This window comes from Zootoca vivipara, chromosome 16, assembly GCF_963506605.1.
Source record: "Zootoca vivipara chromosome 16, rZooViv1.1, whole genome shotgun sequence".
NCBI classification, from domain to species: domain Eukaryota; kingdom Metazoa; phylum Chordata; class Lepidosauria; order Squamata; family Lacertidae; genus Zootoca; species Zootoca vivipara.
The window spans coordinates 18459534-18485592 of NC_083291.1; the positions used below are offsets into that span (position 1 = coordinate 18459534).

At 40.2% G+C, this 26059-nt stretch overlaps 1 protein-coding gene across 7 annotated transcripts in view; it reads left to right on the plus strand.

Moving 5' to 3' along the window:
• Positions 1–26059, plus strand: part of NRG1 (neuregulin 1) — a 184390-nt gene that overhangs the window by 26165 nt on the left and 132166 nt on the right. For all 7 annotated transcript variants that reach the window (XM_035140858.2, XM_035140857.2, XM_035140859.2 and 4 more), the window contains exons 2-3: positions 13734–13917; positions 21396–21520. In XM_035140858.2, the coding sequence (XP_034996749.2) occupies positions 13734–13917; positions 21396–21520 (309 nt within the window). The remainder of the gene's footprint in view (positions 1–13733; positions 13918–21395; positions 21521–26059) is intronic.

Genomic DNA, 26059 nt, shown 5'->3' on the forward strand with positions numbered 1-26059 from the left:
CATCAAACATTAAAAACTTCCCTAAACAGGGCTGCCTTCAAATGTCTTCTAAAAGTCTGGTAGTTGTTTGTTTCTTTGACTTCTGATGGGAGGGCGTTTCCACAGGGCGGGCGCCACTACCGAGAAGGCCCTCTTGCTGGTTCTCTGTAACCTCACTTCTCACAGCAAGGGAACCGCCAGAAGGCTCTTGGAGCTGGACCTCGGTGTCCGGGCAGAATGATGGGGGTGGAGACGCTCCTTCAGATATACTGGGCCGAGGCCGTTTAGGGCTTTAAAGGTCAGCGCCAACACTTTGAATTGTGCTCGGAAACGTACTGGGAGCCAATGTAGGTCTTTCAGGACTGGTGTTATGTGGTCTTCCATAATAACGACTTTCATAATTACCCAGCCTTGTCAGCGTTAGAAACTCAGATATATAAACTAGGTTCCAAATGGCACCTTAAACCTAGGTTATGGTCGCCACAACAGACTATCTATTTGCCAAGGGGGTTGGTCTAGATGCCCATTGGGTTTCTTCCAACATTCTACAATTCTACGATCTCAGCTACATTGCTTGACTGTAGCCTGCTCTTAAAACAGTTTACTTGTCCCAGTATGCAAGAAGGAGAAACACACACAGTGGAAATGGAAATGGTATTAACTATGGACTAAGGCAGTGGTTTTTTAACTGTGGTCGCCAACCTGGTGCCCGGAAATCTCCATGAAGTCGCAGTTGGAGCCATGCCAGTTGCAAAAACGCACCTGGCACCTGGCTAATTTATGACACTGCTTGTCATTCTCAGCCTTGTCAGCAGTGCTTAGATATTGTTGCAACTTTCGTGAAACTTTTAATTTTCAGTAGCAAGTTTAGTTTTGTATAGGCAGAGAGTATCTTTTAAACTACAGTACTGACTGGCTCAAAATTTTGTTCGAGAACAATAGGTTTGCCCACTGCTGTACCTTTTTAAAACATTAACCCAGGGGTCAGCAAACTTTTTCAGCAGAGGGCCGGTCTACTGTCCCTCAGGCCTTGTGGGGGGCCGGACTATATTTTGAACGAAATGAACAAATTTTTATGCCCCACAAATAACCCAGAGATGCATTTTAAATAAAAGGACACATTCTACTCATGTAAAAGCATGCTGATTCCTGGGCCATCCGCGGGTTGGATTTAGAAGGCAATTGGGCTGCATCCGGCCCCCGGGTCTTAGTTTGGCCCTTCAGTTGAAAGCACAATGCTGCAAATGTTTGAAGGAGGACTGTGAAAAGGACATTTTATGGCAAACTCTTTGTAAAAGAAGGGCTGGCATTCCATTTAAGTATATCAAATAGAAACTTATTTAATATTGTTCCATTGGAGAATCAATTCATATTTTTCTTGAGTATACTTTTATTGTACTATGGCATAATTCCAAAAAGCTGTTTTAATTGATTGGTGAATTCAATTTAACACACACACACACACACACACACACACACACACACACACACTGAAAGCTGTGTATTGCTACAAATATAATAGAGGTCTTAAACCAAGCTATTCAGTAGTGAAAGCTTTAAAAAGCACTACAAGTCCTTTCAGTTACTTTCAGAAATGCATTTCTCTCGATTTTAGACTGCATGAAAGACTTAAGAGCATCATAGTCAGCAAGTACATTCCATCAATCTACCACTAAGATGAGGATAGTTAATTCATTGCCTCTTAATAAGTAAACTCTGCAGAATAGTCTTCTGAAAATTGATACAGTGCTGCATCAAGACATTTGTATTCTTAATTTGAGAAATATTGAAAATCAAGGGTTGATTACAGGGAAATTGTTACCTTCCCAAAAATAAGTGACTTCATACAGTATGTTTAAAAGACAACCTTGACCTTTTCTCCTTAGTTCAGTTCACATAAACATCTAGGTAGATCTGCTATTTAAAAGACATTGCATAGATTGGTGAGCATGCATGTTCAACATTTGTTGACTGTGATGCAATAATGAAACAGCCATTATAGATCAAACACCACAGAATTTTCATTATCACTTCAAATAAATATGGAAGTAAAGATTCTCAATGGAAAACAACAACCATACTCTTACCTCTGAGTAATCAAAGCAATGAACAACCACATGAAAGCTACATTGGAATAGCATATTCTACAGAAAAGGCTGTGGAAAATTAGCAAGCAACTTCATAGTAATTCCCACCATTCTTCACAACCCACTCCCCAAAACTGTAGATGAACTCAAAGCCTAATCAGGGCCATAAGTTTGAGTCTGGCACAGAAACCAAATTCTCAACCTGATGAGAGCATTTAATTCATGAATCAAGAGCATATGGGAACTATACACCAGATTCTAGATGGACTAGCTACATGTCTTCTGTGCTAGAGAAGAACCTTCCATTGGAGAAAGCAATTATCCTATACAGTATGCTCAGAAGCTTGTTTGCTCTTGCAACTGGGGAGCTTGAAAGTTTTACTCTTTTATTTCCTTATATTGCTTTGTATCTTCTTGGTTTTCCCTCACTGTATATCCTCCTTCTAGCCTCTCTGTGGACTCATTAAGTTGATCAGCAACTGCACAGTCCTATCTCTTCATGTGGGACATGCTTATTTGAAAGCATACTATAATAGGATCCATACTCTTGAAGTTTTGTTAGGGGTAGAGATTTTTCACATACCGTAGAAGTGCTTTCAAAGAAGCAAGTCATGTGTAGCTTTAGATGTATTTTGAGAAGACTGTACCACATCAGGTAATGTATGCTTGATTATGATGGGGAGGGAATTATCATATCCCATACAGCAAGCTCAGTGTTTGCCTCTATCCTTTCCCCCCCTTTCTTATTATTTAGATTCTGGGTCTATGGGAAGAGACATTTACCTTTATCTACACATGACAGAGAACTCTACAAGCCACATTTCTCTCCCCCCCCCCTTAAATTTAAAAGAACATAATACTAAACTTGAGAGACCAGTATTCAAAACTAGTTCAGGGCGAAGTAAATTTATGGACTCTGACTGAGTGGTTTAGGTAGGGTCTTTTAGGACTCGCATAGTGACCCAAGGAGGAAATGTGAAGGAGATACATCCGTACATAGTTCTTGGGGGCAGCAGTGACACAAGTTGTAATGAAATTAGACATGTAGCGAAGGGGAAGGAAACTAAGAAGACTATGTATGAACAACTTGGAGGAGGTTGAAGCAGGAAGAGGGAGCTCCTTGGGAGCATGAGGGAAAAAGAAAGGGATGTGTGAGTGAGGAAAGATCTGTAGCGAGGATAAGCGAATGCAAGGGAGTAGAAACTGGAAATGCAGCAGCAATTGTGGGAGGTATGCATTGCTTATGAGAGTTGGGGGCTCTGTAAGGGGAGGATGGGGCTGAAATCATTTCAGGGGGCCTTGTTGTGCTCCCCCCTACTGTACTGAAGCCAAAATTATTCTGCTAGACCTCATCCTTAATTTACTTTACCTAGCCAAGAAGTCTTTATGTGTGCTCACTATGGCAACAAGGACTCTTTGCTTGTTTCCTCCTGAAGCCAGTGTGAGCATGGCAAGTCCGCCTGACTGTGGGGAGAGCAGCTGTGCGGCAGAAGGAAGTTGCTTGACTGCAGTAATCGTGTTTGGCAGGTCAAGGGTGATTCCTTGCCTGCGGGGATTTGTACAATGCTGTGGGCTAGCAAAGTGGTGTTATAATAACCCCCAGATGTTTCCTCTACTTTCAGTGTATATGTTCTGCATAAGCCTAAAAACGAGCATTTTACCAGGGTGAGTGAGAATAGCTGTTTATTCCTTAAGAACTGCCTTTTCTGTACTGTATATATCCCTTCTTAGCACTGATGGCTGCCTGCTTGAAATAGAACCCTTTCAGTATATTCCGTACTTGTGGCATGTCCCCAGAATAAGCCATTCAATTTTCATTTCATGTGAACACATGCATAACACTCTAGAAACTTTAGATTTTACAGTTCAGGATTTGTAATTGGGACACAGGTGGCGCTGTGGTTAAACCACTGAGCCTAGGGCTTGCTGATCAGAAGGTCAGCGGTTCGAATCCCTGTGACGGGGTGAGCTCCCGTTGCTTGGTCCCAGCTCCTGCCAACCTAGCAGTTCGAAAGCACCTCAAAATGCAAGTAGATAAATAGGAACCGCTACAGCGGGAAGGTAAACGGCGTTTCCATGTGCTGCTCTGGTTTGCCAGAAGTGGCTTTGTCATGCTGGCCACATGACCTGGAAGCTATACGCCGGCTCCCTCGGCCAATAATGCGAGATGAGCGCGCAACCCCAGAGTCGGTCACGACTGGACCTAATGGTCAGGGGTCCCTTTACCTTTACCTTTATTTAGCCATAGCTAATACAAAAACCACCAAAAAGCAGGTTTCCATTTCTGTGTCACACTGATATATAGACAGCTTGATATGCTAAATCTTCTATATTACACTACAAAGAATCTAGCATAAAACTGGGTGGCGTATATAAAACCGAGAGAATCTCTAGTTTAAACCACTAACTATGTTAGCTTTCATAGTTCTAAATCTTGATAGGAATTGTACCCTTGCCCATCTTCATCTCATTATCTCCCCCCTTTTTCACTTCCTCTTGCGTATTGTCTACATTTTAAACATCAAATTGGAGAAAACTGGCTAGGCTTTTTTTTTAACTAACTCTGGTTTGCATGAGATGGATTTATATAGTTGAAAAATTTGAGTTTCTAATGCAGAAGTGCAGACCTTGCCCCTAATGATATATTGCTGTCTTATTGACAGAAAGCATCTCTGACAGTAACTATATTTAGCAGCCTCTATCTCAGTGCAAGTTTTTGTAATCTTATAAACTTCTTTCTTTCCTGTGATGAATTGCATGAATTGCAGGAATTTGCATTTCCTTTTGAGGCTTTACAAACCTACTTTCATACTAGTTTTTTTTTAAAAAAAAATCTTTATTGCTCTTATACAGCACAGGCCCCCTGGGTAACCCAGAAAAACAACTAATAAGAATAAAATAACAGAATAACTCTCGAAAAGTGCTTTTGAATTTCTTCTAAAGCATTAAATTTGGTTTAATCCTGTCAAGATTTTAAAAAATAGTGCTATGCTGCTTCATTATATCATCTACAAATTCCAGACAGAACCACAGCCTAGATAATGGCTTGATCTACACTGCAATAAATAGTTACAGGTAGGTAGCCGTGTTGGTCTGAGTCGAAACAAAATAAAAAAATTCCTTCAGTAGCACCTTTAAGACCAACTAAGTTTATATTTTGGTATGAGCTTTCGTGTGCATGCACACTTCTTCAGATACACAACGTGGGGCTTGTGTATCTGAAGAAGTGTGCATGCACACGAAAGCTCATACCAAAATATAAACTTAGTTGGTCTTTAAGGTGCTACTGAAGGAATTTTTTTATTTTACTGCAATAAATAGTTGACCTGAGCAGTGTTTGTCCCCCTCTGCTTCTCTCTGTGTGTGGATTCATAATTCTACCAGCAGGGGGCTAAGGATGTGTGAAATTAGCAGAGCTGCTTTTCCTTTTAGAAAAAAACACCAACCACCCAAAAACATTTCTATCCCTTGCCCTCACATTTCTCCTTCTAATCACTTCCAAGCATCTTCCCATTTCACTTTTGTGCGATCAATATCGGTTTATTGATCAGGTTTACTGAAACAAAATGCTGGAGAATTAATGACTGTTGGATCATAGACTCACATAATTTGTAGAATTGGAAGGGAACACGAGGGGCATCTAGTCCAACCCCCTTCAATGCAGGAATCTTTCGCCCAACGTGGGGCTTGAACCCATGACCCTGTGATTAAGAGTCTCGTGCAGCTGAGCTGTCCCAGGCTTTTCCTTGCTTTATCTAACTGGGGCTCCACACTGAGCTATGGAAAAGGCACACACACTCATTGAGAACTCGGTGTAAGTAATCTGCGTCCTACCTTGTTAACTATATATAGGGAAGAAAGTAATGTTGATTAAAAACTAAGCTATCTTCGATAAAATAAGGTTGCAATGTATATTCCAGTAAAACTAGAATCGTCCATATCTTCATGTTGCTTACGTTGCCTATATTTAAGCTTTAAATATACAGGCTCAATAAGATTATAAACTGCTCTAGTAACTGAGCCACCAGCCAAGTTAGCAGTGGTGCTCATATTGATTTCCTAATAAACTGTTTTTTGCTGCAGATAAATGCATAGCATTCCTAGTAATCCCCTTCAGTGTCCTTTTCAGAAGCATCTTTACAACCATGAACCCCCAAAGATATAAGTTAAGGCAGCTTCATAAACCATTAAGGGAATTAGAGCAGGATACATTCTCGTAGAAAAAGCCCCTTGAATCATGTACTGTATGCGTATTTAAAATACTATGTTGGGAAGCAGTGGAGCAGATATTTGTTACCATTTCTCTTCCCTCCCAACCCATAACATCCTAATTGCCCCAAAGTAAAAACAGTTTTCTAAATGCATGGCTTTTGCTGAATTGGAGCATTTAGAGAGAAAATACTTACTACAACATCAGCAATACTATGCCAACAATTACATTACACCAGCGTTGCAGGGGTGTTGTGCTGGCATTGCAAGTAAATGTGGCTTAATGTATGTTTATATTCAAGGCGCCAGTAAATAAATTAAGTTAAAATTGTGTGAACAATATTGTTTAACTTGGGAGGTAAACTGTAGCTGATTCACACTGCTGAGTTTCTCATTGTGATCAGGTACACAGACACAACTGCATAGAGGTACCTCAATGTACAAAATGGGCTACAGATACAGTAAGTTTACAAACATTTCTATCATAGCTACCCTTTTTTGCAATAATGCTGTCGCTTTAATTGTAAAATACTGTACAGGCTGATTCACAGTAGCTTTCTCTATGCAGTTATGTGTCTCCTTAAATGATTACATGTAGACATTCAGCAGCTGTTGGCCAGTTCTTAATACTTTTTTGTGGCATGATAACGACTGACCCATGCTAGGGATCATTATAAAATGAATTGAAAATAAGACTGTCAGTATAATTATGCCATTATACAAATCTATGGTGCGACCACATTTGGAATACTGTTTACAGTTCTGGTCACCTCACCTCAAAAAGGATATTGTAGTGTTGAGAAAGGTTCAGAAAAAGTGCTACCAAAATGATAAAGGGGATGGAGCGACTCCCTTAAGTAAGGTTGCAACATTTGGGACTTTTTAGTTTAGAGAAAAGGTGTGTAAGAGGGGACAGAAGTTCATAAAATAATACATCACACCAGGAAGGAAGGAAGGAAGGAAGGAAGGAAGGAAGGAAGGAAGGAAGGAAGGAAGGAAGGAAGGGGCGGGCTCCAAGGGGCACCCCTTGGAGCCCGCCCCCAAAACGCGCACCCCGCCCCCAGAATGCGCGCCATGCCCCTCCAGTAGGTGCGCCACGGCCCCGGAACGGGCGCCAGCCCCGCCCCCCGTGCCGGAGCATGAAGCTCCGCCACTGCATCACACAGAGAAAGTTGATACATAAATGTTTTCTTTCCCTCTCTCACAACACTAGAACTGTTGGACATCCAATGATGCTGAGTGTTGGAAGTGTCAGGGTGGATAAAATAAAGTACAGTGGTACCTTGGTTGTCCAACTTAATCTGTTCCAGGAGTTCCGGAACCGTTCGAAAACCAAGACACAGCTTCTGATTGGCTGCAGGAGCTTCCTGCACTCAATCGGAAGCTGTGTCGGACATTCGGCTTCCAAAAAACGTTTGCAAACCGGAACACTCACTTCCAGGTTTGTGGCGTCCGGGAGCTGATTTGTTCAGGAGCCAAGCAGTTCGACAACCAAGGTACCACTGTACTAATTCATGCAGCACATAGTTAAACTATAGAACTCACTTCCCCAAGAGGCAGTGATGGCCACCAACTTGGATGACTTTAAAAGAGGATACATTCCCCCCCCCCCTCATAATGTTATGTTGGAAACTTTCTCTATAGTCGTTTCCTGGTGTCTGCCTGAACCTCTTCTAAGAAATCTGTTAAGAGTATATTGATCCTGTACTATGGATTTTTTGTGGCTTTATCGCAGGTAGTAATTCACCTAGCAAGGGTAAACTTGTCTCTGAATCAGGTGCTCATTTACACACTCATGAATTTAATTATGAGTGTATTTAAAGTCTCAGGCTTGATATTTTGAAATGCAAACACCACATGGATTTAAGCAGGTCTGAAATTAATGTTGCTTTATTTCCATACCAGAATGGTTTAAAAGAACTCATTCCCTCGAGCTTGTTTTGGATTCTAAATATATACCGGTACTTTTGCCATGTAGAGACATGGATGTAGGTTAACAATTTTAATGAATGCTGCCCATACCAACACTCAGCAAGGTTAGACAGCTATGTGAGGCACACATTGAACTTAGGGGTCACTACCCCAAACATGAGACTTGTTCTTTAATTGGTCCATCCAGCTTCTCTCTGTGTTTCAAAGACAAGTGTGAAGGACATTAAGGACTCTGGAGACAAGAGGCATAGGTCTCCTGTTCCAGGAAAGACCCAATACAAGTCTCTTGCTCAGGAATGGATAGAAAAATGTAGAACTGACTCTGAGACTATATGAGTAACTTTTAAAAATGCATTGAGAGGGTTTAATAGGAAGAAGCTGAATGGTTATTTCCCTCTACAAAGCAAAAGTAGCCAACCATTTAGATTATTAGTCTCCTGTACATAACCAAAGCATCTCTAGACCTTGGAAGCATTTTCTCCTCGGAAGTCTTGGTTCTTATCTTGGTTCTTACTAAGTCTTGAGATCGTTACCTAAACAGTTTGCAAATTTGGTAAAAAGTTGAGTTTTACCCCTCACTATCATACAGGGCTCATGCCAACCTAGCAGTTCGAAAGCACATCAAAGTGCAAGTAGATAAATAGGTACCGCTCCAGCGGGAAGGTAAACGGTGTTTCCGTGCGCTGCTCTGGTTCACCAGAAGCAGCTTAGTCATGCTGGCCACATGACCCGGAAGCTGTACGCCGGCTTCCTCAGCCAATAAAGCGAGATGAGCGCCGCAACCCCAGAGTCATCCACGACTGGACCTAATGGTCAGGGGTCCCTCTACCTTTATCATACAGGGGCTTATTACGTAAGTTTTTGGAATGATTATAAGGCCTGTTATTTTTCTCCCATCAAAATAACTGAACAAAATTAAGAGGGGTTGGTTTTTTAAGCAGTCATGAAGATTGGCAGTCTGGCCACGTGGTACTTAGGCACAACTCCTTTTAACATTCTGCACAGATAAATGGCTTCTGGATCATGTCTTGATTTGAAAAGAGGCAATGTATTAATCCTATAGCAACCTATTCGCCTATGAACTGTGTAAAACATAACAATTTACCAAACGTTAAGGAATGCAAAGCAAGCACACCTCTTATGAGAAATGCAGACCCCCCCTTCTTTGTTTTTGAGTCAAAATAAAAAAAATCCTTCCAGTAGCACCTTAGAGACCAACTATGTTTGTCATTGGTATGAGCTTTCGTGTACATGCACACTTCTTCAGATACTTCAGAGTGTTTGTAGCTCTCAAAAGAGGAAATAGATTATGTGCTTGCTTTGCATTCCTTAATATATGGTAAGTTGCTAAGTCTTAAATATGGATTTAGGAGCTCCTCATGTGGTTTGGGTGCCCAGCATCTGGGACTTAAAGAGTTCTTTATTGACTTTATTGCTTGCTTTGTTTGTTTTGAAGGTTAAATATGGCCTAAGTCACATAATTTATATCTGAAGCTCTCTGTGAATTTTCCATTTTCATCTGGAGAGATTTATGTTTTACTGCATATAGCAATATTCTGTATAGTCCAATAAAAGGAATCACTTTACCTACTGTGAATGTTTCAGAGGTTCATTGGAGAAACCAGAGAGTTTGGCAGCTAAAGCAGAGAGTTGAGGCACATAAATGTACTGGGCAGTAATGCGTAATTGGGAGAGGGGGATGCGCCTAGGGTTAAGTCTCAGTGGAAACCACCTTCAGCTCTGAAAGTTCTGTTATCTATCCCTGATACAGTGGTACCTCGGTTTAAGTACACAATTGGTTCTGGAAGTCTGTACTTAACCTGAAGCGTACATAACCTGAAGCGAAATTTCCCATTGAAAGTAATGGAAAGTGGATTAATCTATTCTAGACGGTCCGCAGAGTACTTAACCTGAAGCGTACTTAACCTGAAGCGCACTTTCCCGTTGAAAGTAATGGGAAGTGGATTAATCCGTTCCAGACAGGTCCGCGGAGTACTTAAACTGAAAGTACTCAAACCAAAGCGTACTTAAACCGAGGTATGACTGTATGAAGATTTGGCTTAAGTAACTTTAATACGGAGGCACATGCAAAACATCTCTTCTCTATATAGCAAATGTTTTTTCTGTGTATACAATCTCAGCTACAGTATTATGATTAGTCAACTTATATAGCAAATAAATATGGTGTTTTATGAGAATTGGTTTTAAATATTGCATTATGAATTATTTTATTTTTATTGTATACAGCCTTGCAGATTTTTAGGCTAAGGACAGTATATCATAAAAATGATTTGAGTGCTAGTGACTGACAGTGTGTTCAGTGAAATAAATTATGAGACTTAATCCCAGTTCATGTTAAGTATCAAGCTGGATCCTCCATTATTTTATCTTAAAAAATTAGGGGATTTGCTATTTGCATAGTGGAAACAAATTTTTCACCAGGTGTCAAAGGTCAGGGTAAAGAAGTACATCTTCAGCTTTCTCTGAAAGACACACACCTCTGTAGGGAGGGAGTTCCACAACTTGTCCAAACCCAGATTTGTGGTTAAAGTATCTTTACTAACCACAAGCTGCAGTCAAGGTTTGTCATGTTAAATGAGCACGATGAAATGTGGTGCCTTAGAAAAGACCATTTGTCTATGAAACAATGGCTGCAGGGGGTTTACAACCAGAGAAGTTCATGATATGGTGGCTGACTGTTTGAGCTGCACAATCTTACTTGTATTCAGAAGTTGGCTTCACTGAGTTCAGAAGGACTTCCTCTCAACTTAGGTCTGCAAAGGCAGCCAAGCTGCCTTTGTAATTTGCAGCACACTTTCTTCCCATGCACCTTCCTTTGAAGTTTAACTGATCTGGCCTTGCAGTATTGTAAAACCACAGCAGCTAAGTGACTAGTACAAGGTCAGTCAATGACTCACGGTGGAGCAAAGAATAGAACGGTGGTCTGCCAAGTTCGGGGCTGATTTCTGCAAGATCATTTCTCTCATTTCTTCCTGGGTAACCCAGGCTGCTTGTTTCTTTGGAAATTAATCATGTTAAAGGAGGGACATATTGAGGGGGAAGTAAGAAATCTCTAAGGTAGATTTGGATGTCTGTCTGTCTACTCCCCCCTTACACATGAGACTGTGCAGTATTTCAGTGAATTTTCAGACATGGAATGTGTATGAAGCATAGCTCACTTTACCTTAATATGAACACTGCTGCTTTGAGGATAGTCCCTTGGGCATTCGTAAAGGCTTTTCTTTCTTTCTTCTTTCTCTATGAGTTTGTTTTTGACTGTCTGACGGCATATCATGTAAAGTTACAAAACATATTTTCAAACAACTCTGTCCAATGTCTTTTTTGCTCTGCAAAGGATCAGAACTCCATAAATGGTGTATTTACATTATAAGCAAGTTGATTGCCAGCAACATTTGCTTTAAAGGGAGCTATTTTTCTAGAAGCTGAAAAGCTTTACTCTTATGATGTCGTTCCTGGTGTTCACTAATTGTTATTTTAGTTGGTGAAAACTATAAATGATTTTGCTTATTAATTGGTGCATAATAGTAATTTTAAAAAAATCAGATCATTTTGGCATGTGCTCTTTTTAACAAATGCTGGTAAATGTCAACATTATAGTAGTGGGAATTGATTAAAGTGGTTGCAAAACATTTGAAGCCTGATAATATTACTGCAAAAGTGAAGAGCTTAAAGTACTGTAGAGAGTTTTCTGTAACAAACGAATATGAACCATCAAGACTTAACCCAAATAGATTTCTGTTCAGAATATTGCATTTGCTATGTGAATTGAGTGACAGCCTAAACAACAAATTTATTATATCAAAAATGTAAACCATTCTCACCTAATTTATTATTAATAGGATATATTGAACCTAGAAACATTTTCTTTCGTTTGTTTCAATGCTGAATAACGGATTAAGGCTGCAATCTTACCATTAAGGGCTAGTTGAGGGCATTGAGAAGTGGTTTAAGTTCTGGTGGAGGTCTGCAGAGAAAATGCTGCATACACTACTGAATATTCCTGAACCCTGAAAAAGCTGCCTTTATTCCCCAAGCAGCAGGAAGGGGTAAACAGAGGTGTTCAAGAGAAGTTTGGGGTTGCCAGGGATCAATTAGATCCAGAGCCCCCTCATTTTTTTCTCTTCCACAAGGATAGGCCTGACCTTCCCTTTGTATACACTACAATCAACTGACATACTTCTTTCCAGTTTGAATGCACCATTAGCTGTTGGTTTTGTATGCCCATGTGCTACAGCATACCTGCCAAGTTTTGCCGGAAAAATAAGGGATCAGCAGACCGGAAGTAGCGCTGCCGCCATTTTGGAACTGGGCAGAGCAGCATCGGAAGTCGCTTCTGAGCATGCTCCGTCCAGTTCCAAAATGCCCACCATGCCAGAAATCACTTCTGCGCATGTCCCGAGACTCCAGACATGCGCAGAAGGAGCCTCCCCTGGCCAGTAAGTAAACTGAGGGGGGGGAAACGGCTGGAAAAACGGGGGTTTCCCGGGGAATACGGGAGACTTGGCAGCTATGGTGCTACAGGCTGATTGCCTACATCAGTGTTTCCCAAACGTGGGTCTCCAGCTGTTTTTGGAATACATTTCCAATCATCCCTGACCACTGGTCCTGCTAGCTAGGGATGATGGGAGTTGTATAGTCCACAAAAAACAGCTGGAGACCCAAGTTTGGGAAACACTGGTCAACATCAACACAAAATGTTTAAGATCCATCTGCATGGTTTGTATTCTTAAAAGTTTACAGAGGGGTTTTTTAAAAAAAGTTTTCAAGTGCTTTGGGTTTGTGGGGTTCTGAAGCCAAAGCCACCAACTAGAAATGAAGCACATCCCAATTCACCTAGGTTTCTTTAGCGGAGTGTTTATGATGCGTTCATCAGATTAGAGGGGGCAATCATGCTTTATATGTGTTGTTTAAAAGGTTAGTGTAAAACCTAATTCACTAGCTGTACCCTTACTTTTGCCCATATGTTCATGGGTATACTACTAACCGATATCACCTTAGGATGAAGTAGTGAGAATATATCTGTATCTCCCATCTATTCATTGCTACTTTGCAGTATATGCTTGTATAAATATGTGGCTTTATAATCCAATGAAGTTAGTCTCCCTACAAAATATTTCACCTCCCCAAGTAGAAATTAGATGTTTTAAAGACATGCTAAAAAGAACATTATTTTTGAACCTATGCAGCTTTCGTTAAACTGAACATCTGCATAAACTTTCCTTTTCCTTTTTGTTAAACTACAATTTCTTCTTTGTATGTGATAATACTCTTGGTATATCCACATGGCTACCATGAATTAGTGGTTCTCATTTGTTCCCTGGCTCTTGATGCTTGACTCCTCCACCCCTCTCCTCATTATTCTTGTTAAAAAAATATATGTCAAATGATCTTTATGAATCTTAGAACACCCTGAATTGTTCAGATGAGTCACCTTTTGTCTTTGAAAGGGGAGAAACAAGAGCTAACTAGTCACTTAAACATTCTTTTTTCTTTCTTTCTTTTTAGCTGTGCCTCCTAAATTGAAGGAGATGAAAAGCCAGGAATCAGTTGTGGGTCAAACATTAATTCTCAGATGTGAAGCCATTTCTGAGCACACTTCTCTCAAATTCAAATGGTTAAAAAATGAAAAGGAAATAACAAAAAAAGATAGACCGGAGAACATCAAAATCAAGAGCCCCAAAAAACAAAAGTAAGTATACAGTGATGTATCTAAGAAGCTGAGTTGTAGGAGGAAAATTGAATTATTCACCACAGAGCCCAACAGTGTATTGTGATGTGTGCAAATTAATGGAAATAGGTTATCACTTCAGTTTCACTGAATGGTTTTAAGATGGTGCTGCTGTTATATCTTGCTTCATAATAATAACATTGTAGCTCTTATATAATCCTTATATTTGTTCCAAGGAGCATACATCTATACAGTGGAACCTCGGTTTATGAACACCTCGGTTTATGAATTTTCGGTTTATGAACGCCGCGGACCTATCTGGAACGGATTAATTCACTTTCCATTACTTTTAATGGGAAAGTTCGCTTCAGTTTATGAATGCTTCAGTTTATGAACAGACTTCCGGAACCAATTACACCCATGTTTCAGTTTATGAACGCTTCAGTTTAAGTACTTTGCGGACCCGTCTGGAACAGATTAATCCACTTTCCATTACTTTCAATGGAAAAGTTCGCTTCAGTTTATGAACGGTTACTCCGCGGACCATCTGGAACGGATTAATCCACTTTCCATTACTTTCAATGGGAAAGTTCGCTTCAGTTTATGAACGCTTCAGTTTATGAACAGACTTCCGGAACCAATTGTGTTCATAAACCGAGGTACCACTGTATGTAAAAATCGTGAAAGTGTGTGTTCCACTTTTCTCCGTAACCGCTTGCTCAATTGTCCTGAAATTTTGACGCAACGATCCATGCCGCTCCCCGAGCGTTGTTGGAAAAGAAAATCCCTCAAATTTCACACCTGGGCATGTAGAAACACCTGCTTTTCCACAAAGTAAAACAGCGCCCTCAAGTGGCGTTATTTCCTCAGCTCCTCCTCCTACACCCCCTCCCTCCCCATGGAGTCTACGCCACACACACAAACCCCGCCTCCGCCACGGGATCCAACACTAACGGATATCCATCTGTCAGGTTCTTCCTTTACAGCAGTTACATTTTATAACTTAAACCCAGTCATATGCCTCACCTGAACAGTGGACCAGAAAGATGGTGATTTTTCTAATTAACCTCCTCCTAACTTGGCAGAAGCTATTCCTCTTCTAGAGACTGGCTCTCACAGATGATGAGAAGCAAAGCTATTGAAGATTGCCTTTCCCAAAGTACTGTCAGCATTAGGGTGGGTCATAAAAAAACTTTTTTGGAAAATGTTTCCTCCCTTGATCTTATATCAGGCGTATGGTATAAACATAGTCAAATTTCAAATTTGGGACAAATCGGTTAATATTTAGACCCTGCTCCTACAGATTGAAATTTTGCCTCACTACAAGTGATGAAAACATAGGAATTTGACTCATTTATTCTCAGTATGTTAAATTGTGATCTAATAAACATAATTTTTAGGTTTTATGTAGAGCAATGATAGTTGCATACTATTATTTTCTGCAATATTTATTTATTTAAGATAAAACATGTTGATAATTTACATGAAAAACCAATGGTTTTGAACAAATTATATGGAACAATTAAGCAAACGGTGTACTAAACAAGTAAACATAAACAATAAAACACCACTCATTTTATGTGTTGCATCAAAACATCACATTATACTTAATTACTTAGGTATAACTTGTACTAAATGCTTACATTTTGATTTTGTGTAATTAATAAAATTATGCCTTATGCAATATTATACATTGTACATGTACACCATATTATATCATGCTAAAAATATGCTTTTATGCCTTACACTAAACGTCTATTTTGGTGCAAAGTCCTTATTTGTCTCTTGTTTTGGGAATTTAGAGCGATTTTTCATTGTTGTTTTGATGGTAGCATCACGTCTTTTCTCTCCAATAACTATCCCAGATGCTCTAGTAACCTCCTTCACTGCATGTTCAACCATTTGTGAATGGCACTTGAATTTTGGAATTGTTAATGGAGTGGTCACAATATTTAACAGTTCATTGTTTGTCATGTTCCTGATTATTGGTGGCTCATACGTGTCAGTATCCGACCATTTTATCATTTGTTCCATACAGCCGGCAGATACGACAGGCACTAGTGAGCCACCTGCTATGGCTGCATGGGCCAATTCTGAGCAGCTGTAAGTCACTGCTTAATTCTCCAGAGATGAGTGCAGATGTAACTTGCCACAAATACTTTTTGTCAGTAGATAGATTTTTCCAAACTACTTATGGCATTTCTGGGATTGAATCTGATTGTGCAAAGCATTTATATTCAACAACTGGCAAATCGGTGACACTGGGCAGTAATTTCCCAATATGCCATGAAAAGGTGTTAGCCCCAGATGTGGGTCCATCTAGTTCAATGATGAGATGTTGTAGAGGCAGTTCATTAGCAGGAAGGAGGCAAATATTGTATTGCAATGGCCGGCCAATGTCAATTTCAAAAAGATGGTTAATTCCTCCCGGGGCACCTATGTTTGTGTTTTTCCCATCACAAGCAACTGCTGCAAGTTGACTCACTCTAGGTCTTTCACCTTGCTATCAACCGGTGTAACATGACCACCAGTGTAATTTCCATCAGGCAATGAAACAATTGAAATATGCTCCTCTGTTAAATTTTATTAATTACACAAAATGTAAGCATTTAGTACAATTTATACCTAAGTAATTAAGTATAATGTGATATTTTGACGCAACACATAATATGAGTGGTGTTTTATTGTTTATTGTTTATGTTTACTTGTTTAGTACACCGTTTGCTTAATTGTTCCATATAATTTGTTCAAAACCATTGGTTTTTCATGTAAATTATCAACATGTTTTATCTTAAATAAATAAATATTGCAGAAAATAATAGTATGCAACTATTATTGCTCTACATAAAACCTAAAATTTATGTTTATTAGATCACAATTTAACATACTGAGAATAAATGAGTCAAATCCCTATATTTTCATCACTCGTAGTGAGGCAAAATTTCAATCTGTAGGAGCAGGGTCTAAATATTAACCGATTTGTCCCAAATTTGAAATTTGACTATGTTTATACCATATGCCTGATATAAGATCAAGGGAGGAAACATTTTCCAAAAAAAGTTTTTTATGACCCACCCTAGTCAGCATGTTCAGGGGAGGGGCAGGAGATGGCTTATACTTTAGTTTCATGTCATTGGATTCCCAGATTCATGAAAGCATATTCATGAAAGATTGGTGTTTTTAGTGAATTCTGCCTGTTCAAATGCTATTGGATCAAGTATCAAGGCACATATGTCCTCCATGCTGCTAATCTTGGCATATGTCATTTGCTAGAGGGAGAAAGAACAGAGCTTTCGTAGCTTCATTTCGAAGAACTAACATATGGAAAGATTACCGTGCTTATTTTCATGGCTGCAGTACTCAATCCCACACAGCAGCCAGAATCAAAGAAAGCACTTACTTAACCTTTTTTGTGGTACACAAAACTTTTTTGCTTCCTACAATTAAAACCAGATAGCTGCTCTGTTATCCTCATCTGTCATTGTGTCAAAGGTAGTGACAAATGGTTTGGTAAGAGTCTGCAACCACAAACTGAGTCTGATTGATTGCGGCAAAAGTATTTTTGAGAACTTTGCTCCATGCCTATGCAGGGAGGGTGGGTGGAGGAGACACCACACCTGTAGTTTCTCAACCGTGCCTCCTCCTGGATACTTCATGCACTACCAATGTAGATGGGAGGGCCAGGAAGGGCATTGCCATTGTTCATAGGGATGCAATCTCCCACTAGTGAACTAGTCTCCCTAGGAGTCAGGTGCAATAATTTGTACCTCGTATTGAGCCAGAGAAAGACAGAGCAGGGATGTACCACCAACCACAAGTGGCCAACATTCTCCCTCTCTGAGCTGGCAAGGGTAACTTGGTTCTGGGAGGAAGGTTTGGGGGGGGGGCAGAGTTTAATTCCAGGGGATTACAACCTGCATCGCCGGAAGAAATATCAACAACCTCAGATATGCAGATGACACAACCTTGATGGCAGAAAGTGAGGAGGAATTAAAGAACCTTTTAATGAGGGTGAAAGAGGAGAGCGCAAAATATGGTCTGAAGCTCAACATCAAAAAAACCAAGATCATGGCCACTGGTCCCATCACCTCCTGGCAAATAGAAGGGGAAGAAATGGAGGCAGTGAGAGATTTTACTTTCTTGGGCTCCTTGATCACTGCAGATGGTGACAGCAGTCACGAAATTAAAAGACGCCTGCTTCTTGGGAGAAAAGCAATGACAAACCTAGACAGCATCTTAAAAAGCAGAGACATCACCTTGCCGACAAAGGTCCGTATAGTTAAAGCTATGGTTTTCCCAGTAGTAATGTATGGAAGTGAGAGCTGGACCATAAAGAAGGCTGATCGCCGAAGAATTGATGCTTTTGAGTTATGGTGCTGGAGGAGACTCTTGAGAGTCCCATGGACTGCTAGAAGATCAAACCTATCCATTCTGAAGGAAATCAGCCCTGAGTGCTCCCTGGAAGGACAGATCGTGAAGCTGAGGCTCCAATACTTTGGCCACCTCATGAGAAGAGAAGAATCCTTGGAAAAGACCCTGATGTTGGGAAAGATTGAGGGCACTAGGAGAAGGGGACGACAGAGGACAAGATGGTTGGACAGTGTTCTCGAAGCTACGAACATGAGTTTGACCAAACTACGGGAGGCAGTGGAAGACAGGAGTGCCTGGCGTGCTATGGTCCATGGGGTCACGAAGAGTCGGACACGACTAAACGACTAAACAACAACAACCTGCATCCTGAGATCACCTTAGGAGGGTTGCTTTGGGATGTCATGGCCACCATGAAAACATGGAGTTGTCCCTGTTGTCATTTATTTTCTCTTTTTCTGTATTGAAAAATTCTAACAAAAATCCATATATCATGGGCCCAGTTCAAATAAGATGACATATTTGGAATTTATTTATTTTTTGGGGGTTTTTGTTTTTGTTTTTTTGCAAATGAGACCAGTAGATGGTTTTGTGGCATGTTAGTAGTGGTGTTGCCCTGCATGGATGGAGCACACCTACTTTTTAGCATCTCTATTTGAATTATCTGCAGCATTGAAGCGACCATTTGTTTTCATTATTATTATTTTTTAAGGGCGAGCAAAATATATCCCCGCAAAAGGCTATTGGTTTGTTGAACCCTTAAAATGCAAAACGAATGACACACTGTTACTTGGAAACCAGCAGAGGATGACGTGTAAAATAACTGTACTGAACTTTTAGTACAATTATGTGTTATCTTTTCAAAAGCAAAAATAAGCCAAAAGTGGTGATTTCTTCCCCTGCCCCCATTTCCGAGCAGAATTCCCAGAAGCCTTTACTTGTTAGTACTGCTTCACCTGGCTGGTGAAAATTAGAAATGAAACCACTGAGGAAGGATGGCACGCGAGAATCCCAAAACGTTGCACAGTCAAAGTAGTTTCCTTTTAATTCTTCCTCAGAGACACTTATTCCAGTTGACAGGCCCCCAGAGTTCAAGGGTGACGGGAAAGTGACTGTGGCTACTCACATATACAATCTTTTAGCTGCCTTTTCTTCTTTGAACATTGCCTGCTCTGCAGTGAATAGATACCAGTACATCTAAGTTTGAGATCCTGTTATGCACACCTACCTGTAAGCTTCAATTAACTACATGTCTGAGTGGACATGCATAGGATTGTACTGTTAGTGTTTGCGGAGGTGTTTTCAACCAAAGTGACACAGCTGCGGTTTGTGGAAAACAAGGCCTCACTAGGCTGTAGCTTGTCACTATTCACTTGACAGATGTATGCACAATAGCATGTTGGCTATTCCTTGAAGGATGGGATGCTTTCTTGTTGGTTTACTGACTGCAAACATCTTTAAAGTTGGCAAGCCATTAGGAAAGCAGCCCAGGTACGGTATATGCCTGGTTCTTGGTGCAATGCATACTTGCCAATCAGCTGGAGTTGCTTTTTCAAGGACGTACTGTACTTCCTTTGAAGCTTTTGTCGATAGATTCCTGCCAAATGTAAGAATACAGTGGTACCTCTACTTACAAATAACTCTACTTACGAATGTTTCTACTTACGAATGGAATCATGGTGGATAACCATGCTGTCCAGTGCAGAAGACAATCCTAAGAATCAGCTTTCATTTTTTTAAAGTTTACAAAACTGAAAGCCTGAAACTAATGTTGTAACACTCTCCAGCAACCCCATTTACAGTGGTACCTCTACTTACAAATAACTCTACTTACGAATGTTTCTACTTACGAACGGAGCTCCGTCCGCCATCTTGGATGCGGTTTAGATAGGATTTTTTCTACTTACGAATTTTTAGATAGGGTTGCTTCGACTTACGGATTTTTTCTCCCAATGCATTCCTATGGGATTTGACAATTTTTTTTTACTTACGAATGTGCGTTCGGAACGCATTAAATTTGTAAGTATAGGTACCACTGTATGTACCTGTGGATTATTCTTCACTTGTAATATCTGTAATGGCCAAACTATTGGGGTGCCTCTCTGAGTTCTTACTTCATAGAGGTTTGTCTTTATATATATATATATATATAAAGAAGTCAGTATAAGTCTTTAAGATGGGAAGCTTGCAAAGAAAATGAGAGGAGAGAGGTAAGGTTGTGGTGGGTTTGGGGGATATTGTAAGCAAGTGTTTCCCTTTTTTTGTTTCTGTGCCTTAGCATATACTACAAACAGGTTTTTCAGACTGCTGCATCGAAATAGAATATATTAGATGGCACTGACTGTCAGTGCTGTTTTTGTACATTTATCAAGCATGCAACCCAAATTATCTGAACAACATAACAACAACTGTTAAGTGGTTTCCAATATGGATTTGGAGGGCTTAGTAGGTCACTAGGAGAAGCTGGAAATGAAGCATTGAATAATTTTGAGGAATAGTTTTATGAAGATGTATAAATCATGGTGGATAACCATGCTGTCCAGTGCAGAAGACAATCCTAAGAATCAGCTTTCATTTTTTTAAAGTTTCCAAAACTGGAAGCCTGAAACTAATGTTGTAAAACTCTCCAGCAATCCCATTTACAGTGGTACATCTACTTACGAATAACTCTACTTACGAATATTTCTACTTACGAACGGAGCTCCGTCCGCCATCTTGGATGCGGTTTAGATAGGATTTTTTCTACTTACACATTTTTTCGACTTACAAATGTGCGTTCAGAACGCATTAAATTAGTAAGCGGTACCACTGTATTTCAGTGAGAGAGTTAAATGTGCTAACCTTCCTAAATGCTTGGTTTTGATTAGATGGGTAAAATACCAGCTTTTCTCTTTTTTTTCTCCCAACTCCAATGGAAATTAATTAACACTGCAAAGAAACTGCTTGTGTTATAGTGCAAACTTCCACAGCCTAGTTCCCTCCAGATGTTTTAGACTACAATTCCCATCAGACCTAGCCACCATGGCCCATGGTCAGGCACAATTTTACTTGTCATCCAAAACATCTGTAGTTGGAGGAGGCTGTTGTAATGTATAAGTGGTGTAATCCTTATTGTTCCTCTTTTCCCTTAGGACAATCTCAGAACTTCGCATTTCTAGGGCTTCACTGGCTGATGCTGGGGAATATACATGCAAAGCAAGCAACAAGCTTGGGAATGACAGCACGAGAGCTCGGGTAACAATCACAGACACCAATGGTAAGACACCAGTGTTTTTTTGTTTGTTTTTATCTGGAAGTGCTTTCAGAAGTAGGCTTTCTTGCAAAACATGGGAGGAAGATCACATGGGAGAATCCTAATTGAGGGGAAAAAAACGCTGAAATGAAAAATACTTGTTTACTGAATGTAGTAAAAAGCACCTAATGTAGGTACAAATAAATTCCAAATGGCATGCTATTATTCAAAATATGAGTAATGTAATTGAGTGCTGTCTGCATTAGTTTATTTATTAATAACTTGAAGCTACTTGGAACTCTGAAAACCTAACTTAAATATATATTTAGCACTCATGAAAAATACACTTTTTAGAACTGGGTATTTGACCATATCTGTTATATTCTGCAGTTAAGTGTGTGCATGTTTCTTAAGTGTGGAATCAGTCTGTCAGGGTAGGCATTTAGAATCTAGGCCATCTTCTCATGCTGTACTTGTCTTCAACCTAGCTGCTAAAAGGCATACCCCCTTTTCTCGGTGTGTCTCTGGTTTCTGGGCAGGTAACAAAATTGACAAATTTATCTCTAAGCATGTGGGCGCTTGGTCGGTTTACTGTCCTCATTAGGTGAATTATTGCAGTACAAGTTATATGAGGGATAAAGGGAATTGTTAAATGCATTGCCTTTTCTTGAGGAATGTAATTTAGATTTGTGATTGTGAAGAGCAGAAAATAGGCCGAAAATAGGTCTTTCTGAAATAAGAAGCATGTATGTTTAAACCTTTGTTCTGCTTTACTTATCTCAGCAGATACTAAAGGTTCTGTTTACTCCATCAATATGCATAATCTTTATACCAGTACTTCTGGTTACGAGCCTCCTGGAATATACAAGTTGCCATGTTGTTTCTTTAAGTAGGCTAACTCAGACATACTGACAGCAGCAATATGTCTGTATTTAAACACACCAGAACACAATGGAACCTTGGGCTCATTAAGCTTCGTAAAACCTGAAAGAATTTAACTCTTATGAAATGCTCCTTTCTAAAACATAGTTTAGAAGGGAAAGCCACATACTAGACTCTTTGGTCATTACTGTAATTCTACAATTTTTTTAGTGTATAGCTTATGAGTACATGCTTGATACAAAGTTTACAGTTATGGTCGCAGCTCCATTTAAGTAGCTGAAATTTAATAGGAAGTGGTGCTAATGTGTTCTATAATTTTCATAAACTAAAGCTCTGAACTAAACATCTGAAATTTTAATACTTTTATTTCATTACTACAGTGGGACCTCGGTTCCCGAACACCTCCATTGCCGTACATTTCGGTTCCTGAAGACCAAAAACCCAGAAGTAAATGCTTCCGTTTTCGAACGTTTTTTGGAACCCGAATGTGCGACGTGGCTTCCGCTGAGTGCAAGAAGCTCTTGCAACCAATGGGAAACCACACCTCTGTTTTTGAACATTTTGGAAGCCGAACGGGCTTCTGGAACGGATTTCGTTTGAGAACCGAGATACCACTGTATTACCTTTCCCAGAATTTGTTTACGTTGTTCTCCCATCACTGAAATACTGGACCACATGCAGGTAGATTACATATTATGCAGGATTATGTTGCTGCCCATTGTATGTACAAGGGAAAAAGCCAGACTGCCCTAGGAAAGAGCCCTCTGCTACCATTCCAACCTGTTTGAACCCGGCACTGAGCAGGCTTTTCTCCCTCCCTTGCAAAGCAGGCAGCTTTTCTTAGAATTTTGATAAAGTGTCAGGCGTAGCTCTAGCGGCTTTAGCCCAAACGTAGCAGAGTATCGCTGCACAACACGGAAACTTCCAGAGGTTTCAACGTCTGGACGCAGAATAACTATATATAGGATTTATTAAATAAAAGAAAAAACAGAGTTTCTATATACAAAGCAAAGCAAAATAAATCCTTACTCTCTCTCACACACACAACCATCTGATGCAGCATGTCTCCTAACTCTCACCTACACCACCACACAGAACAAATGTGCTAGCATTCCTTAATAACAGAGTTCAGTGCTGACCTTCAACCAATGAGAGAGTAGTTGCTATGTCTCTGGCAGAACTTGGCTTTCTGCCCAGTCTTAATTGACTCCCAGAGTTATTAGTTTGAGAAGCAAGAGTCTGATTGTTTCCCAGAGAACCAATTAAGAGAAACCTGAATAGCTTTTGTAACCCCATTGCTTACTGGGCTCTGGCAAGGTCTTGTGCGATATCAGGTGGCCTTTCCAGGTGAGTTTTCCACTCCCCACCCCCCTTTTAATTTAATTAATTTTTGGCGATCCACATAAGGTTGCAAATGGCATAAGTGAAATTGACATAAGATGTGATCTACCTGTATACACATTTGATTATTAGCAGCAACCCTTCCCCAACCTCCTTCAAATCTTTAAACCAATCCATACATTGCCATAAGGAAGAATGAAGTCTGTCATCATTACCTTGTAAATATTATTGAATATTGTCAAAGGTGCTAAGCAATCAGGTATGCAGGTGGCTTGGGCATCAGTGTAAGGCAGGCATGTCAAACCTGCGGCCCTCCAGATGTTTTGGCCTACAACTCCCATGATCCCTAGCTAGCAGGACCAGTGGTTGGGGAAGATGGGAATTGTAGTCCAAAACATCTGGAGGGCCGCAGGTTTGACATGCCTGGTGTAAGGTAATGGTAAAGGGAGCCGTGACTGACTCTGGGGTTGCAGCGCTCATCTCGCGTTACTGGCCGAGGGAGCCGGCATACAGCTTCCAGGTCATGTGGCCAGCATGACTAAGCCGCTTCTGGCGAACCAGAGCAGCGCATGGAAATACCGTTTACCTTCTCGCTGTAGCGGTATACCTATTTATCTACTTGCACTTTGACGTGCTTTCGAACTGCTAGGTTGGGAAGAGCTGGGACCGATCAATGGGAGCTCACCCCGTCGTGGGGATTTGAACCGCCGACCTTCTGATCGGCAAGCCCTAGGCTCTGTGATTTAACCCACAGTGCCACCCACGTCCCACCGGGCATCAGTTTGGTAGCATATTAATTGATTCTTCATTTTTTTCTTATTCAAATTACAATATTTTAGAAATATGGCTCTTGCATGTTCATATTTATGTTTGGTTTGGTGTGTGTTTTCCCTCTTGTTTTGTTTAGGTCTTGTAGGTGTTTGGTAGGTGTTTGCAGTGTCTTGGTTGTTGTCTTTTTTCTTTTCTTTTTCTTTTCTTGTTATGGAAAAAAATCAATAAAGATATATTGTAAAACAAAAAAAAAAAACAAATTACAGTATTTTCAAGGATGAAGGTATTGAGGAGTTTCTCCTGAAGTTCTTGTTCAACTTGTTCACTGTTGCTTTCATGTCTCAAATATTAATAAGGTAGATTCCATGCAGACCATTAATGGCTGCAAGCTATTAAAGTGTTGATCTGTAAACATGTAATCCAGATGAACTATAAAAAGATACCTAAAAATAATGTAACAATATTCATGGTACTTTAGACTGCTACTACATTAATTATTGTGCTGGGTTACTGTTGTACAAATAATGGAATGATGGGTTGAGCAGATTTTTCTTTTTCTTTGTAAACGTACATAGTTCCCATGCATAAAGGAGTTGTTTGCTCATAAATCTGCACAGTTTCACACTTGGAATAGATTTACCAGTTCCAAGCAATATCCCAGAGAGTCAGGACTAAGCCAGACATGCTAGGCTCAAGTAGTGACTCAGATAAATGGACACATGTCTGAGCATAAGATTATTCCCATACTGTGTTCCAGCCAAAGATATGGGGAAAGAATCATAGAATATGTGGGGGATCTCATTCAGAAACCTAAAATGTACATCAAAAAATTCAATCAGAATACATACATCATTTGTTACAGTTGCATTTTTGGAACAGTGAGGGCCTTGAAGATACTATAGCTAAATAAAATTGGCATAATTACTAAGAAATGCAAACTAACTAACCAAGATGACAAGTTTTTGATTGTGTAAAGAAAATGTTGTTGTTGTTGTTGTTTAGTCGTTTAGTCATGTCCAACTCTTCGTGACCCCATGGAGCAGAGCACGCCAGGCACTCCTGACTTGCACTGCCTCCCACAGTTTGGTCAAACTCATGTTCGTAGCTTCGAGAACACTGTCCAACCATCTCGTCCTCTGTCGTCCCCTTCTCCTAGTACCCTCAATCTTTCCCAACATCAGGGTCTTTTCCAAGGATTCTTCTCTTCTCATGAGGTGGCCAAAGTATTGGAGCCTCAGCTTCACGATCTGTCCTTCCAGTGAGCACTCAGGGCTGATTTCCTTAAGAATGGATAGATTTGATCTTCTTGCAGTCCATGGGACTCTGAAGAGTCTCCTCCAGCACCATAATTCAAAAGCAGCAATTCTTCGGCGATCAGCCTTCTTTATGGTCCAGCTCTCACTTCCATACATCACTACTGGGAAAACCATAGCTTTAACTATACGGACCTTTGTAGGCAAATGGAGGCAGTGAGAGATTTTACTTTCTTGGGCTCCTTGATCACTGCAGATGGTGACAGCAGTCACGAAATTAAAAGATGCCTGCTTCTTGGGAGAAAAGCAATGACAA